This window comes from Pteropus medius, unplaced genomic scaffold (genome assembly GCF_902729225.1).
Source record: "Pteropus medius unplaced genomic scaffold, Ma_sr-lr_union100, whole genome shotgun sequence".
In the NCBI taxonomy this organism is placed as follows: domain Eukaryota; kingdom Metazoa; phylum Chordata; class Mammalia; order Chiroptera; family Pteropodidae; genus Pteropus; species Pteropus medius.
This window is the reverse complement of record NW_024354886.1, coordinates 2,626,955-2,639,916: the sequence shown is the minus strand read 5'-3', so window position 1 is coordinate 2,639,916 and position 12,962 is coordinate 2,626,955. Positions and strand designations below refer to the sequence as shown.

The following is a 12,962-nucleotide window of genomic DNA, read 5'->3' as shown; positions in this document are numbered from 1 at the left end:
CCTATGGAAAGGGCCCGGCAGTAAGAGACACACAAACTAATTAAGAAGCAGAGTTTGGCCAGATGCCTAGACCAGCCACCCCAGGGAATTAAGCCAGCTAGCTGTGTAGGGCCTGGAGCTTGTCACCTCCCCAAAACCTCTCAGGGTACCCCTCTCTCTTGTGAGGCACCCCTAGAAGGAAGCATTTAGCATCTGTACCTAAAGCTGGCAGCCAGGAGTGGGGAGGGGAGACAATGCCTCTGACCTCCACCAAAAGGACAGGTCAAACTCTCCCCTGATCTAAAGGTGAATGATTAGGCCTTCCACCCCAGAGAAATGAGGAGAATCCTCCCCACTCCAGCTACAAATCATTAAAAAGTGGCCTACACAAACTGCCCTCCAGTCAGAAGGCAAAGAAAGATCTACTGGGCCCTGAGACTGACTTTTTGTGCTGTAGGGTTAGGGCATTGAGGGCTGCTAGAACTCAGAGGGAGGTTCTCTGAGAGGGATGCCAGCTTTCATGACCTTTCCCCTGAAAAACCCACAGGAGAGAAAGAAGGAGGGACCAGAGTTCCCTTGGCTCCCACCCAGAGAGCGAGGCGTGGGGACATCGGAGCAAAGCTCCGGAGCAGGAGGCAGAGTTTGGATACGTAGCCAGTGGGCGCGTGCAGTGTTTGCGTTTCCCGGGCACCGCGGCTGAATGTGTGTGTGTGTGTGCACACAGGGAGAAGAAGGTGGGGCTGGGGTTTTGTAGCTGAGAACCGGGTATAAGAAGAACTGGCTCAGGATAGGTCCGAAAAGGAATGCTAGTGGGGTTTTAGGCGCCAGATCTAGGGGATGCTGGCATTTGCTCGGGCTGTCAAGAGGCGAGTAAAAGAAGCGAAGCCGCAGCAAGAGCGGGGAAGACGAGCCCCCGGCTCCGCCGCGGTACCGGCATCCAGTTCGCCCGCAAGCCGCGCGTAACTCCGGGTCGCGCAGCGCTCGACTTCCATTCCAGAGGCCGAGCCAGAGTAGAACCAGATTTCGGTGCAAGTCGCTGGTCCAGTTCCCAGGTTTGGGTTTGTCGGAGTCTCCGGAACCGACTGGGTTCCACGGTTCCGAATCACTCCCGCCCCTGAGAGGGTTTGGGAAAGTGGGCACCTCCTCCTGGCATCACTGGCTTCACGCCAGACCCTACGACCCGTCTGCGTGTTCCAAAGCAGCTAACTCGATCTCCTCTCACCCTGGAAAAAGGCGGGGATCCGGGCATTCACTCCAGAGTGCCAGCCGGGGTCCCCACCGAACCCCGGCAGCGCGCACTTTGCGCCTCTTGCAAAGTTTCCGCGCGGTGCTAAGCTGTTGTGCAGCGGGACGCGGGTTCTTACCGTAGACTCCTTGTCCTTGGCAGTGGAAGGGGATCAGCGCCAGAAGTAGAAGGCAGGTCACCTCCATCTTCACGGCCGGTGCTTCATCCCCGCGAGACAGCGCAGCCCAAGAGGCAGCGGGGGGCGCATACGCCGGGGCCCCGCGATGCCCCTTGTTTCTCCCCCTTCCCCAAGAGGCGACGGAAAGGACAACAGCGGCGACGGAGACCGGGAGACTGAAGAGGCGGCGGTGGAGGCGACCCGGGTTTCTCCTCCAGCGGGGCCGCTGCCCGTGCGGGGACGCAGGGGGCGCTGGCCCGGCCCCGGGTGCCTCCGCGCGCCCGGCGCTGCAGCCAGCGCCCCGGCCCGAGGAGCCCAGCCGCCGAACCGCCCCGAGTCCCCAGGGCTCTCCGCTGGGGTTACTGGGCACCAGGGACCCCTCTGCGTCGGCGGCGGCGCTTCGATCCAACAGGCCACCGACGACTGATAAACTTGTCTTTTCCCCGCCCAAGGGACGCCCCTCCGCGGAGTGGGGCGGGGAGGCCCCGGCTCCGCACGGATTAATCCGCTGTCTCCAGTTCTGCGGCGGGTGCCGGGGGCTCTAGGGCCCGATCCAAGGGAGCCGGGATGGGCGCCCTCCCGGAGACGACGGAGCCCAGTCTCGGCTATCCTGAGCCAGGGAGCGGAGCTGGCTGGCTGGGCCAACGGGCGAGAGCCACGGGGCCCCGGGTCCGCGAAGTTAGCCGAGCCACCGAGGAACACCGGGGAGGAATCGCGCCCGGCGCCCCGCGGGAATCAGGAGAACAATTCCAGCCAAGAGAGACCCCAGAAAGCTGGGAAAGGAGGAAAGTTTGAGTCGTTTGAAAAATATTCGCGCTCTCGCCAAGGCCGGGGCTGCAGCGCCGGCGCTTGCTGGCAGCCTCCGCTAGCCGCGCTCCGCTCCCGCCGTCTGGCCGCGGCTGTGGCGCTCCCTGGCTCGGTGCTTTTCGGCGAGCGGGGCCGCGCCGCGACCCAAGTTGATCTTCCCCGCCCCCGCCCGGCGGCCTCGGCCCGCGGGGGCCCCAAGAGGGCGGGGCCGGGCCGGGCTCCCGTGCGCAGCAGCCGCTGGGCTCCGGGCCTCGGGAGTGCTCCGCTCGCTCCGCAACTTGGGCTTCGCTGTGCTGCTTTTTCCCCCCTCCGAGCTTTTCATTCCGCGCTCCCCGCCTCCCTCCTCCCTCCCTCCCTCCTCCCTCCTCCTCGCGTCTCCGCGTTCCGGTCTCTCGCTCTCTCCCACCCTTTGTGCTCGCTCTCCTGTTTGATTCCCCTCCGGTTAAAAGCAATTAAAAGGCAGCCCCATCTCTCCAGGCCAACCTCTCTGTCCAATTTCCTCTCCTCCCCAGGACCAATTAGAAAACAAAACAGAGCTGGGGAAGCAGACTTCTTCTCTACTCTCTCTCTCTCTCTCTCTCTCTCTCTCTTTCTCTCTCTCTCTCTCTCTGCCCCTCCTCCTTCTTCTCACTTCCCGCCCGCCCAACCCCGGCAGGAAAATGTCAGAAAACAGAAATGGATCCATCTATCCCGAGGACAGTGGCGGAGGGACGTGGGTTTCGGCGCCGACTCGGCAGCCGCGCTCTCGCACACTCGCTCTGCGCCCGCCCTTGCACACCCAGACTAGCTGCCCAAGCCGATTGCACCGATCCCAGTGCGCTCGCGGGGCGAGCACGGCCGCTCGCCCCGGGGGCCCAAGCCTGAGGGGCACTGCACACTTTGTAAATGTTTTGCACTTTGGGAGGCGGGACTGAAGCGGGGGTCAGAGGGAAAGGGCGGGGAGCCCGCGGTTCTTGAGGTCCTGCAGGCACGCGAGCCGGCCGCCTCCTGTCGGTCTGCAGGGCTGTGTGCGCGGCCCCGGAGTCCCTCCGCCCCCGGCAGAGCCCCCGCCTCTTTCCAGGCCTCCTCGGCCTCTACCCGCGTAGAGCGTGGGGCCACCGCTTGGTCGCCGGCTGAGCCACTAGCTGAGAGGGCGCGCTTAGAGCTCCTGCCCTTGCCTCGGCTCACAGGTTGCCAACAGGTTTGTCCGCAGGACCCCTCCGCCAGAGCTCCCCCAGGCCATACCCCATGCTCTCCAGCTCACCCCTCTTGCCATCCAGTCCCCCTCAGGCCCTCAGGCGCCCCCAAGCGCTCCGGGGGCGCACTCCCTTCCAACAGCTGAACCCGCTCCAGTTGCTGGGGTCCGGTACTCCGGGACTCAGTTACCTCAACTGGGCCTTCCCGGAGCAAGGGTGGGAAGAGCGCTCCTCCCAAACGCCTGCGGGAGGGGTGTAGATTGGGAAGCGAGGGGGGGCGGCCTCCCCCGCGCCTCTGATCTTGTCCCCCTACCCGGGTCCTGCTAATCTCACCTGCTCCACCTGTCGCCGTTATTTATCTTGGCGTGTGCGCAAGGATTGCATTAGGGCGGCCGGTGGGAGCGCGGACAACCGCCGCAGCTAGCAAGGGTGGAGATTACGAACCCTCCTTCCCCCAACCCGGGGAACTGCTCAGTAGCTTGGCCATGATGCCGGTTCCACGACTCGGCATTTGTCAAAACTCAAAGATTGTACGCCAAAACCAAAAGGAAAAAAAAAAAAGAGTTAATTTTCCCTTATGTAAATTAAAACATTTTTTAAAATATTTATTATTTTAAAAAATAATAATAATAATCACTCCTTCTCCAGGCCCATTTCCTGCTGGGTCCCTCCTCCCTCACTGTCCAGGAGCTGGCTCTCACAGGAGTAGGTGCCCCCAAATGCTGGGGCAGGAGTAGGAGGTGTTAGGACAAATTCAAGACACATGGTGGGGTGTGCCATCAGCTGAAACCTCAGCTTCCTTTCTGTCCATCTCAGGAAGTCAGAGAACATCCGAAGCATCCTGTTCTCCAACCCACCTCCACTTAATTGCACCTCCTTCACCCTTCTCCCTTTTTCTCTCTCCTTCCTTTCCTGTGGGTCCAGTGCTGAATAAGAGGATCCAGCCCCAGCTTAGTGCTGGGCACCTTGCAAATGCCAGCTGAAGATTTGTTAATTGAATGAATGAATGATGCCCATCATAGGCCAGATACCACAGTCAGACCTAGGATACCCTCAGTGCAGCCATTCTTTCTACTGTGCATTCTCCAACTATTACCCTACAGAGAAAAATCCTTTTCTGCCCCACAGAGATACAGCTTCTTCCCATCCACCTTGCCCACCCAGTCTGAAAAGGAAGTGGCACCAACTGAGGGTGGTGCCATTACAGTGGATTCTTTTATTGTCATCTTCTTTGCGTTATTTGAAAATTCCTAGAAATTCTCCCCTCCCGCAGGAAGCTTTCAGGGAGTGATCACAGTGATTGTCACCCTCCTTGGCTTTGCCCATTCTGAATTGAATGAGCATTTATTCATGTCATGGGAAACTGCTTTCCTATTTTCCAATTAGCTAGTCCAACCCCAAACAGCAGTTAATTGCTCTTCTTTGGCTTTGGGGTGCATTACGGGGTGGTGGGACAGGGAACCCCACTGACTCAGCTGAAATTCTCTTGAGTTTGTCATCTACAATGGAAGAGAAAGAATACTGATGAAGAGGGACTGGAGGTAGAGGGGAGCAGAGGACAGAATTGGAGCCAAACTGAGATTGAACATTTGCTGTAGCTAATCCACTTGTGAATACGCTGCAGCTAATTGTATGCAGTGTAAATACCTTGACGGCCTTGTTTGCTGTGCCTCTAAATTCAGTCATCTTGTTCCCCAAGTGTGCCCTGCCTACTATCTCTGCCACAGCCCTGTGTCTGACAATGGAAGGCAATGGGGAGAAGGAAAAGAGCACTAGGCTTGGGAGCCATTAGTCCTGCCTTCCATTCCTAACTTCTGAAGGCCTCAGTTTCCCCTGCTGTAAAGTGAGTAGGATCCCAGTCTCAGAGTGGTTGAGAGACGTGAGTAATAAAAGCTGACACTACATGCCAGGCACTGTTCTGAATCCTTCATGTGTATTAACTATTTAATCCTCATTACAACTATGTGAGACAGGGCTGTTATTCTCACAGAATAACATAAAAAATTCAGTAACTTGTGCAGCTGCTAAAGGCCAAAATGGGCTTCGACTTAGGTAGCTTGGCTCCATGACCTTGCTCTTTCCCACTCTTCTGTACTGAAGAGACTTAAGGGCCTATGTGCCTATTGTTTCCTATTTTCTTCGCACACAGAGAACAACTCTCTGGGCCCCAAATTGGGTAGTTGAGTGTATGAGAGAGAGCTAGACCACTGGACCTGAGGCTGACTGCAGCCTGGAGGTTCAGTGGTCAGCACCCAACTGCCAATTCTTGGGTTCCACCTAAGATGCTCTAAGAAAAAATCCCATTCTTTTCCCCCAGAGAAAGCCCAGCCCTTGGGCTCCAGGAACTAGCTGCTGACTGAGGAGGGTATGACAGGCCAGGGAACCAGAAGCCCCAGACTTTGGCCCAGCAGGGCAGCTGTGGGCTTTTGCTGTGAGAGCATGTTACTACAACAAGGCTCCCCTACTCCTCTGCCTCTAGCTTACTCACCTACAGCAAGTCAGAGCCTGGAAGAGGAGAGAGAAAAAGAGCAGAGAGTCTTTGCAGGGATGATGTCCTTGCCTTACAAGGAAAATTGTCTCTGAAAATCATACAGTGGCAGGTATTGATTCAATCTCAGGGCAAGACACTTTCTGGTTAGGTGGGGAAAGGCTGGCTGGGAGGGGATGAGCAAGAGGAAGAGTTACAATCTTGATGAAAGACTAGTTTATTAATTCGGGCTCTAACAAATAGCCAATTAATGGTTCCAGCTGCTAATTAGTAAGTAGTTAACTCCTGTTATAAATTGTGCTGCTCAAGACTAGTAATAATGCAATCTCACAATGATCCCTTTGGAGAGGAGGGGTCTCAGAGACTTCCGTGACCCAAGGTCTACAGCCCCTACACTCTCTCCTCACTCATACCCCCAGCAGGCCCTCTGCTAGGGGGATGCATGGGAGCAGGGACTCTGTCTGTATGTTTGCCATTTATTCATTTAACAAATATTTAATGGACTCCTACTACATGCCAGGCACTACTCTAGGCACGGCAGATTCAATGTGAACAAAACAGACAAGTACTCCCCTGCCCTCATGGTGGCTTCACTCTAGTGAAGAGACAGGCAATACACTATGTAAATAAGGAAAATAAATAGTATTTAAATGGTAAGGGAAGTACTAAAGCTGGGAGGAGGAAGAGGAAATGTGAGGGCTGAAATGTTAGAGAGGTTGTCCAGAGAAGATCCCACTGACATTTCAGTCTTGACCTTAAAAAGAAAAGGGATCATACAGTGTCAATAGCTGAGGGAAGAGCATTGCAGGGAGAGGGTCAGCAAGTGCAAAGGCCCTGCAGTGATAAGAAGGGTTTGGCTGCTGCTGGATAGGTGATGGGAGAGTAGTAGGAGCTGAGATCAGAGGTTAAGGGGGCAGGTCATTTGGGTCCTGGGGTCATTGCGGGATGTTGGGTTTTATTTGGAGTAAAATGAACAGAAGAGGGACAGGATTGCACTATAATTCAGCAAGCTCACTCTGGGTCTGTGTAAGGAATGGGTTGAAGAGGGTGCTACAGTATTCCTAGCACCTGGCATTTAGTGGGTGCTCAATAAATGCTTATCATAGGATTTGACAAATGAACATTGATGGGGCTAGATTTTAAGACTGGGAACCATCCTCGCTTTGAAAGGCCTATCTATTTGGATTCTCTTGTAAATTACTTTACAGCCATCACCAAGGGCACCCTCACCTTTGAACTTCCCAAGGAACTTCACACCCACCATCCTACTTGGTCCTTGTTATGTCTCTGTGACTTATGTTAAGACAAGTGTCCCCTTCCATTTTACAGATGTGAAAAACTGAGGCAAAGAGACACTCACTAACTGGCTTACAGAGAGTTACTAAAAATATATATCAGTCCTGGAATGATGCGGGTGGAGGATACAAAATAGACAGAAGTCCCTCCCCACTTTTTGGCCACTGTGTCACGATTGTGCCCTGCCTCACTGTATGATCGTCCCTCTTGGGGTTCAGATTCTCATTTCTGCAATGCACGGGTATGCTTAGACATGTTCTAAGATTGACCCCAGCCCAGACTCCAAAGTCTTGAGAGCTGTATCTGAGGTCTGATATCTGGATGCCACCATTTCCCAAGTGAGGGTCACCTGGGCTGTCCCAGGCTCCCTTTGTCCACATTAATGTTGGAAGAGGGGAGGTTTTGTTTAACTTTTTGAGCTGATGGTTCAGTGGATCAAAAGTAATTTGGTTTTAATACTAGCTTGGAAAACACATAGTATTCCCACTCTGAGCAGGAGTAAGAAGCACTGGTTTTTACCAAGCTCTGTTTCCCTACTGGGGGTTCTTGGAAGAGGGTGAATAAGCTTGAAAAGTCAGGTTTTCTTGACTGTTTTCTTGTTAATTCAACACATATTTATTGAGCTAGGCATTTGCTTACATCATACTGGGCACCCTGCTGGAGACATCCAACAAGTAAAGACACAACCCTGTCCTCAGGCAGCCCCAATTTGAGGAAGAAGACAAAGCCCCACCCTCAGGGCTTCCAACTGGAGCAGAGAATGCTGATATATGGTTATAGATCCTGATATCAAAATGGAGCCAGGAAATAGAGCTAGGAACAGATACACTATAACAGAATAAAGTGTTCACTACATGGGCAAGGGCTAAGGGGAGGAGAATAAGGAAGGCAAGTTATTTTGACTTCTTGGCTCTTACGGCAAGATGGTTTCTTACCCTTTAAGTCTGGTGGCCTGCAGCCTTCCAAGTTTCAACCAAGACTAAGGGAAGCAGCCTGGTGTTTTATTTAGGGATTTTCTCTTAATGCAAATGTCTCTTTGGACTCCTGGGAATGAGGCCTGTTTGCAGATGAAACTGTGAAGCTGGCATATAGCAGTCAGCTCCCACAGGGAGGAGAACCCATTCTCTCTGGGGGCCAGGCCCCACCCCAGCAAGAAGCACCATCCCCACCACTGTACACCACTGGCCTCCCTAGGGAGACACATCTGGTGGCTAAGGGGACTGCAGAGCACCTGGAGATCTGAAGGCTCCACCTATTAATCCAGTCTAGTGGATGTCACCCTACCCCAGGCTTAGAGTAGCATCTGTGCAGTGTGCTTTGTATCCACGTGTGCTGTGAGCTCACAGAAAGGGTGGGTATCCTACAGTACCCAGTGCAGGGCCCAGCACATGGTAGCCATTCAATGTCTGTTCATTAAAATGAATTGAATAGGATTATCCTGACTAACTCAAATAAAAGTCAGCTCTGGGAAAGCCCTGAATTATCAGGATAAGGGTGGCCCAAATTATCTAGACAATATGTGGATTAGGGACAAATAGAAATAATGAATATACAAGAGGAAATATTTATATTATGTACAGGCTGAGGGGAAACAAATTCCCAGGGAAAGAAAGTAAGCAAGTGAGGGGTAGAACATTCTGGGAAATCCTGTGTAAACAAGTGGCAGGGGGAAGTGACTCCCACTGCTACCTCATTCTGGATGCCTTCTAGAAGGGGAGGTCTGGGTCAGGTGTGTTTCCTGAAGGTGTAGGGGCTCTGCCAGGCTGAGGGTGGCTCTGTCCTCTGGTATCTGTCCCTAGGGCCCCAGCAGCCCCAGGGAAAGCATCAAGTTTCGCTGAGCTGGACTTCCTCACCTTCTCCAGGGCAGCTCTGCAGAAGCAGGATCAAATGTTCTCAAGCTTGAAAGGACAGACTGGGATGTGAAGAGAAAGGAGGAAAGGGGAGGAGGAGTGAAGCTGAGGTCATGGGGGAGGGGGGACTAAGGTGGGCCAAGGGACGGGGCCGGTGATTCTCTGTATTCCCTTTCTATTTAACCTCCTCAGCAAATTCTTTTTCCTTTAGCCATAACCTCTTTTTGATCCATGTAAAGTGGGTAGGGAAGGAAATCTGGAGGTGGAATAATCCTAGACACACACACACACACACACACACACACACACACACACACACACACACGCTGCGTGTCATAAACTCCAGGGGGCGCCATTCACATAGAATACGACAGGAATGGCGCCCACCTCCCACGTTCAGAGTGGCGCTGCTGCAGCGCCCTCTGTTCTGACCAGACCCCGTGTCAAGCTGTGTCATCCTACCCTGTACTTCCTTTCTCCCGCTCCTTCTCTTCTCACCCACCCTCAGCCCTCTTTGGCCTCCCGCTCCTCTCTGGCCCCTCATCTTCTAGGTCACACCTGGCCTGGACCCCGCACCCGGCTAAGCTCCCCCTTCCCGCAAATTGCTGGAGGAAGGGAGGAGTCCCGGGCCCCGCCTCGCACGCTTTCGTCAGACATACCACGAGCCTGAGCCCGGGAGTACTGGCTGCCTTTTGATTAACTCAGCTCATTAGCTGGCTCCCCTGGTTCTCCCCAGGGATCCTCCACTCCCACAGTCCCGGGGTCTTTGGAAGCCACATCTGGCCCTGGGCATGGAAGGGAGATGCTAAGGGACCTTCCCACTCAGCCCTGCGGGGACTGCCTAGCATAGCTTCTCATCCTTTCCATCCCTTACCCCAGGGCTGATCTGAAGGAATATGTGTACCATGAAATAAGCATAAAATGCCCAGCCTAAAGGCCACTTGCCCTCACAACCACTCTACGAAGTGGGTAGATTTATCATCCTTTTAGAGAGGACCTGAGGAACAGAGAGGCTCAGTCACACTCTCAAGGTCACATAGCTAGTAAGTGACAAAGCTGATATACAAATCAAGAGAGTGGCTCCAGAGGCTGTAGAGTCTATAGTCTTCACCACTCAGGGCCCACCTCTCACAAAGAAGAGGAGCCAAAGGCTGACACCCTAATGGGTACTTAAGATTAAACAAAGTAAAATTTAAAATTCAGTTTCTCAGTCACACTAGCCACGTTTTGAGTTCTCAGTAGTCACACATGGCCAGTAGCTATTGCATTGGAAAATGCAGATAGAGAACATTTCTAACATCATAGGAGTTTGATTGACAGCAGTGCTCGAGTTTTTTTTAATCCTAGCTCTACTGCTTACTAGATGAGCAACTGTGAGCAAGTTACGTAATCTCTCTCTGTCTCAGTTTCCTCATCCGTGAAACGATGATAAGAATAGTGCCAACTCATAGGGCTGTCAGGGGATTAATGAGAAAATGCACATAACGTGATCAGTACAGTGCCACCACATAGTAAGCACGCTACAAATTATTAGTTGTATTATTAGGAAACATAGTCCAGTCCCTCATTTAGCTAAGTAGGTAGCTAAGGACTAGAAAAACTAAAGAACTAGCACAAAGCCACACAGCAAATTAGATGCCAAATGCTGGAGCTCTTAATTCTTTTTACTCCATTGCATAGCCTAACGATACAACTACAGCTGATAAAGGACTTTCACATTTGACCCTCCAAAAAATGCTAGGACACCATTAAATAAGGTTTCTTTCATCAACTCCATTTTACAGATTAAGAAACTGAGGCACGGAGGATAAAATAATTTCTTCAGGGCTGTGATGTTCTTAAGTAGTATAGTAGAGACTTACTGCAGTTGAGTGTTCTTTCCCCTGCTCCATTCTCCACTGTCTGTGCAAATTAACATGTGAGTGTGTGTGTTTGCGTGGGAGTGTTTATGTTTGCGTGTTCTTCATTTTCTCACCATCCAGAGCTCAGAGGCCTAAGCCATAGACAGGATATAAATCATATAAATAATATTAATATGGCCTCAATTATGGAAAAAGCCATATATAGAATAAAGATGAGGACAGATAATACCATTTTAATGATTATCATGGGCGATGGGATTATGGGTGATTTGCATTTCTGTCTTTATGTGTTTCTATTTTTTCCCCAATTTTCTTACAAGCAGTATGTATTATTTTTACAATCAGAAATAAACAAATGTGATTTTCAAGTACGTTTTTTAAAAAATAAAATTCCTCCAGTGTTTCCCTTGTGGCCTCCTGGACCCTCCAAGCAGTTGGGAGGCCTGACCTGGGGTTTGGCTTTGCCTGGCCAGGCCCACTAGCCAACAGGGGCCTGTGCGTACCTCTCAGCTCAGGCCCCGTCAGGCAGAGGCCCTCAGGTCCCTCTGCACTGGAGTGGGTTTGAATTTACTCTGCAACATCCACATGCAATAAATGTCATACTATTTTATTTTTTCAAGTCAAATAAATTCTGATCCCAAGTCTCCACTTGTCAGAGTGCTGAGAAATCAGACTTAGTTATGTTTGGGAGGAGTCTCCAGGGTCATAGAAGGATCTGGGACTCAGAAAAAGGGGCCTCAAAGCCTTGCGGTTGCTATAGTAATTGACTCTTGTTGCCTTGGCTCCTAAACCCTGAGCCAGGTCTCAGTCAGCCCAGCTGCCAGAGACAGGCTCTGAGGGGTCTCAATGGCAGCCTTCTTAAGGACCACAAATAGGCCCCAGAAACCCTCAGGGCTTCAGTACCTACCATCCAGCCTCCACAAATATCCTCATCTGGCACTGCAGCCCTGAGGGACACAGGACCCAAAGGCCCCCAGATCTCTGCCCCTTCCCAGGCTGGAGGAGACATCTCCATCTCCCTTCTCCCTCCCAATGAGAGTGACCTCGACACCCTCCCACCCCCACTTTGCTCACCCAGCCTCCCTGGCCTGGAGCATAGCTTGGGTTTTCCTAATAATTCATTAGTGGGGCTAAAAAAAAAAAAAAAAAAAAAAAGTCCCAACAAGAAAACCTCATTCAGCAGTATTATAGGTTATTTATGAGAGAACACAAAGTGGCCTCAGCACTGGGGGAAGCCTGAGGGTGGCAGGAAGGCCCTCTGGGTGGAGGGCAGGGATACTTTGGATCTTCCTGGCACTGACCACCAATGCTCCTGCCCAACACAGACACAACCTCTTCTCTCCTCCCACCTCTGCCTGCCAAAACCAGCCACGAGTCACCACTGTTCTAGGTACTTGATTTAATCCCACCCACTCATCCAGCATTTCATCCATTCATTGATTCATTCATTCAAACATGTATTGAGGGCCTACTATGTGCCAGGCACTAGCTGATGTCAACATTTGTGGGGCATAGACATGAATCAACAATTGTATAATGGAACCAGTTCAAACCAGCTCACAGACTGTACACATCTCTTCTCAACTGTACCTTCAGTGGTGTCACGTTGATAGCTTTAAGTCAGTTGTAGCAGGATTATTTATACCATGGAAATCGGTAAATGGTACAAATCAGACTTACCCCCAGAGAGCTAGTTGTTAAACATTCACTAACACACCTCTGGACCAGGCCTTGGTATCTTGGGCCACACAAAACTGAACCCCAATAAATTATTGTCTAAACCAGAGAAAGACATTGACCCAATTTACAATGTAATTTTGGCCTACCCAGATTTATTAGCCTCAGAGCTACACAGTTGTCTTTGCAAGTTAGGAATGCCAAGAATAGAGAATTTAATTCCATCACGCAAGCTCTAGGAAGGCGTGATAAAGGAGATGCATTTGAGCTGAGCCTTTAGGGACAGATGAGATGTCAACCTGAAAGGAAGGTGTTTTGGGTGGTGGAGCAGTTTGAGCAAAGGTCTAGAGAAAGGGCCAGGCTGAGTGTGTTCTCTACACTTAGGTAAAAATACCTAAGCAGGGAGTTGTTGCCACCTATTACCC

At 51.7% G+C, this 12,962-nt stretch overlaps 1 protein-coding gene across 1 annotated transcript in view; it reads right to left on the bottom strand.

The window, feature by feature from the left end:
- Positions 1 to 2,488, bottom strand: part of MDGA1 (MAM domain containing glycosylphosphatidylinositol anchor 1) — a 54,020-nt gene extending 51,532 nt beyond the window's left edge. Inside the window, exon 1 of the mRNA XM_039856146.1 lies at positions 1,344 to 2,488. Coding sequence (XP_039712080.1) covers positions 1,344 to 1,410 — 67 coding nt within the window. The 5' untranslated portion in view covers positions 1,411 to 2,488. The remainder of the gene's footprint in view (positions 1 to 1,343) is intronic.
- Positions 2,489 to 12,962: the final 10,474 nt, after the last annotated feature.